Raw genomic sequence first — 4,281 nt, forward strand, 5'->3', positions numbered from 1 at the left:
TCTTGTGTGTCGTTGGGATGCTGGATGCATGTCGGCGAGTAAAACGAGCGATTCCCCCTTCCACGGGAACGGTCCATGTTGGGATCTCAAGCCACTTGTCCCCATGTAGCGGAACATTTGTAGCCGTTCCATGTGGTCATGTGGACGATATAAAACTACATGGTAATATCTCTACATGGCATCGTCCAAGCCAAAGTGGTGGGCTGTTTTCAAGGTGGTCGTGCACGTGTTGTGCATTGTTGAAATCCGCCGCGCACTCAGAGTACCCATGCTGGCTATAGATGCACGTGATGTGGTCGCACCTGCCATTCTTTTCTGTCGGGGCATGGCAGTCGGGACACATCTTGGCCGCGACAACTACCCACTGGTCAGCAGTTGGATGGGTGGTCTTGCAGTGCGCCGCACTGGAACGTTTCCTCGTCAATGGGGGTGTCGTTCGGCACGCTCGGGGAAGCAGATCGTGCGACCATGCTTACTTGTGCCTTCTGTCGCCGCTGTCCCCCAATCTTGGCGTCCTTCGCAAACACAACCACGACCTGTGCGCGCTCCACCTCGACAAGACGGCTGCATTTAGTGACCCCAACATGCACTATGGTTGGGCTTTCGCGAAGGGATTGATGGCCCCGGTTTGGGAGCGCCGTACCTTTTCGCCAGGTAAGGACCGCACATTTTGGTCAAGCACCGTCCGCAGGCGCTGGAGAGTTGGTCCACACGTCGCGCAAGGACTGGCGCGATTGAGGTGCTTGGTGAACCACTTTGCCGCGAGGGGACGGTAGACCAGGTCCAGTTTTCTAAATGTTAAAAGTCACACATTCAACATGGAAACCGTGCGAATTGGCCAATAAGCGACGTCACGTGGGCCAAATGTTGGCCTGGAAGCACGAGAAGATGCATGCCATCGTGAGAATTGGACGACGATTGACACTACGTGACTCCATAGTGCTTTCGTACAGAGGTACCTCCGTCGATTTGAATCAACATGGTATTTGCCAATTTCCAACGGCGAAGTACCATGTTGAGATTTTCTCGATTTTCACTACTTTCCGACAGTTCGAAATATATTTTTTGAATCGATATAGTAATTGCTAGATCACACCACCAAACGTCACGACAGGGCGGATCATGACAGGGCTGCACGAACGGAAGAGGACAACCTCGAGCAGGGTTGGGAGAGCCCTTGTCGACTGAGCGACACGTCCTGGGCTTGTTGCCAAGCAGCGTGCGTCGCGACAAGGATTGTACAGGTACTACCGGCATCTCTTTGAGAGACGTGACATTCTCGGTGCTAGGTTCAATGTGTGCGTCCCAATCGCAAATGCCGTGCTCGAGACGACTCCGCGACAGCTCACTTTGAATCCCGCCATGGCAGCAGCCAAGCTCGCAATTAACTTCCTCGTCCATCCACTCAACGTACCTCACGTGGACGACGAGTCCGCGCCGACTAGAACATCTCTTCATCACCAGCTACGAAGACAGCAAGTGAGTCCGTGGGAGAACACCTCCAAATTCCGACGACGAAAAACGAACCGAGCATCGTCCACCCGAGCCAATACAGCGTCAAGATCCACTCAATCCTCACTAGGCACGCGAGCCCTGCTAGCTGCTGCACCCGCAACGCGAGTTCCTTGGAGTGTAGTCGTGCAGGCGTTGGTCGCGTACAAGGTCGTACACGGAGACATGCAGGTGGCCCAGAAGTTCAAGGTGCCTCGGAGCACCGAGTGGCCCGCATTGGCGTGGGGTCTCCCACTCGGTGTCCGTGTGCACAATATCCGCAGCACCAAATTGTCACTTCCAACGTCGAAGCGGATGGATCTCGACGCGATCGGGTTTGACTGGGAAGGACCGCGGCGGTCGATTTCTTTTCCCATGAAGGTGGCGGCGCTCGCAGCGTACAAGGCTGCATATGGGCACTTGGAAGTGCCGCAAAAGTACACTCTGCCCGACTCGAACGTCCAATGGACTGGGAACCCACTGGCCCTTGGGCGAGTCGTCAACAAGCTCCGTCGAAGCAAAGACACCATGAGCAAACACAACTTCGACATCCTCGACAGACTCGGTTTCTCGTGGACTGCCGTGTCGGCCGTCGAAAACATGGGCGAGTCCATTGAAACCTGCGTCGCGTTGGTGGCGCGTTGCTGCTTGAACGATGCCCACGATGCGCCGACAACGGGCCATCACCCAAGTGCAGTGAACGTACGATCAAGTCGCTCGTCCAAACGACGACAACTTTGACGTACAACATCGGAAGCGCAACTCGAAATAATTAGCGCCCTCAAACCTATGGCTGCATGTTTGGTGCACATGCCCACCTGGTTTGAGATCAAGTGAGATCAAATCCGATCGCCGACGGATTCTCTCGCCGTCCCGCTTCTATTCTACGCACATGCCCACAGGCATCTGCCCGGTCCATGCCGCCAGCTCGCAGCACCGATTCCTTCGCTCCATCCCCACCCTCGTACGGCATTTGTTTGTGCACAAAGACGCTCTTTAACGTCCACCAATCAAATTGCGCGATAAAACATTGTCTGCTCGGATTGGCCATTGCTCCAAATGGCAGGACATTCAAGGACACCTTGCTGAATTCTTGCCATTGGATTGGCGGAATTTCCAAAAAATTGGCGATATTTCCACCCAAAGAATTCCTGAAGTCCAGTGGGTTCTCGAACTGCGTCGTCCCACGACAGTCTGTCGCACATCGTTGGTACCACCGCCTGCGTGGCGCCACCATCGCCCAAGTTTTCTGTATTATCTTGCCCGCGCCACTGCTTGCAATGTCGTCGTCGACGTGCGTGCCGTCGGTGCCGTTGGGCCTCGTGTGATCCGTGAACCGACGGCAAATTTTGGCCTCCACCTGTGCGTGTTTCTGGAACAAACCAGCCGCCCACGTGAAAGTTTGAACTTCAACGAATTTTTTGACTCCGCACCTTTTCGGCAATGAACGGGCGGATTTAACGCGTTTTTTTGGACGCGTCTGTTTTTCTAATTGCTGCGTCCGTGGAGATATTGGACGTGGTTGGTTCGACGTGTTGTGCACAGTGCGTCCGTTCAGAGAAGTTGCTGCATCGTTCGCTGGCTGAGGACGGCGTTTTTACGGGAACATGCAGAGGGAAACCGCCGCATCCGATTTCATGCATGAAGTGCTGTCACAGACCCGAAAGAACAGTGGAGTCGTGCTCCTTCGAAAATTCAGCAAAGGCACACACCTCCGGTGGCCAGGACAGATTTGACCTCGGAATTGCACGGGTGCAAATGTTGGCTCGGGGATTCTTGCGCCCCAGTCGGCTCGCCCGAGCGGCCTCGCAGCCACCAACAGTTGATACCTCCCAGTTCTCTCTGTTTTTTTTTCGAGGGGGTTGGGGGTCTTTAACCCATAAAACGTGCTCCCCCGGCAGTAGAAGATTCCTTGGAACAAGGTGTGATCTTTTCACGCAACAAAGGCCAAACGTTGATATAATACTAATCATACTTGATGTTTGTATACCTTAGTAAGAATTGTTAATAAATTAGGGTCATCCAAATTCTTCTTCATTTCCAAATCTACGTGGAACCCCTCAAAGCTCACCCATCATGACGGACCTCAGTGCGTTCACCCAGTTCCCCGGCAACAAGGTTTTCCTCGCCCGCGCCGGCGTCTTTGTGGCGACCGTGATCTCGTTCTTCACCTGCACTCGTGTTACTGGCATCAGCGAAGGCGACTACGCGTTCCTCGTCAGCTTCATCGCGTTGTCGTATGTGCTGTTGCACTCGTACTTTGTCACGTTCCTCAATGCCGTGTCGTTCGTGCCCCAAACCCAGTTGATTGTCGATGGTGTCCTCACCATCCTATTGTTGGCTGGTGCCATTGCCCTTGCCAGCTTCCGCTGGTTGCCTGGCGCTGGTGTTGTTGCTGTCATCTTCCTCTTCATTGCCACCCTTTTCCAAGCTGGTGCAGTGGCCCTTCAATGGATGGAGCGCAATTCTGCCAACAACTCGTCCGAACCTGCTTCGTCCGTCGACGCACCTGGTGACTTCTACATCAAGGCCACCACCCCCGTCGGTGAAGCTCCCATCGTCAAGGAGCCCGAACACAGCGCTGTTTAATTAACCGAATGTTTATGGAATGATCTCATGCTCTCTGCACCTCTCTCTGTCTGCATCCCCGGTGCAGACAAGGATAGAAATTTGGGCTTGATCAGGATTGCACCGATGGAACATCCGTGAAAGTCCGGCGGGAGACGCCCCCGCGACCGACCAAGAACCCCAATCGCATCTACAGAGGGCATTCGAACATGAAATCGACTT

General features: G+C 54.1%; 2 protein-coding genes across 2 annotated transcripts; one reads left to right on the plus strand and one right to left on the minus strand.

The window, feature by feature from the left end:
• Positions 1-1,326: 1,326 nt before the first annotated feature.
• On the minus strand, positions 1,327-2,304 carry H310_13797 (hypothetical protein). The gene is made up of 2 exons (XM_008881435.1): positions 1,528-2,304; positions 1,327-1,464 (listed from the first exon to the last, which is right to left on the minus strand). Exon 1 carries the CDS (start codon positions 2,103-2,105, stop codon positions 1,569-1,571), a length of 537 nt encoding a protein of 178 aa, XP_008879657.1. The 5' UTR covers positions 2,106-2,304; the 3' UTR covers positions 1,327-1,464; positions 1,528-1,568.
• Positions 2,305-3,528: 1,224 nt separating this feature from the next.
• Positions 3,529-4,119, plus strand: H310_13798 (hypothetical protein). The gene has a single exon (XM_008881436.1). The coding sequence runs from the start codon at positions 3,568-3,570 to the stop codon at positions 4,078-4,080; it is 513 nt and encodes a 170-aa protein (XP_008879658.1). The 5' UTR covers positions 3,529-3,567; the 3' UTR covers positions 4,081-4,119.
• Positions 4,120-4,281: the final 162 nt, after the last annotated feature.

Source organism: Aphanomyces invadans (genome assembly GCF_000520115.1).
Source record: "Aphanomyces invadans strain NJM9701 unplaced genomic scaffold supercont1.56, whole genome shotgun sequence".
NCBI lineage: Eukaryota > Oomycota > Saprolegniomycetes > Saprolegniales > Verrucalvaceae > Aphanomyces > Aphanomyces invadans.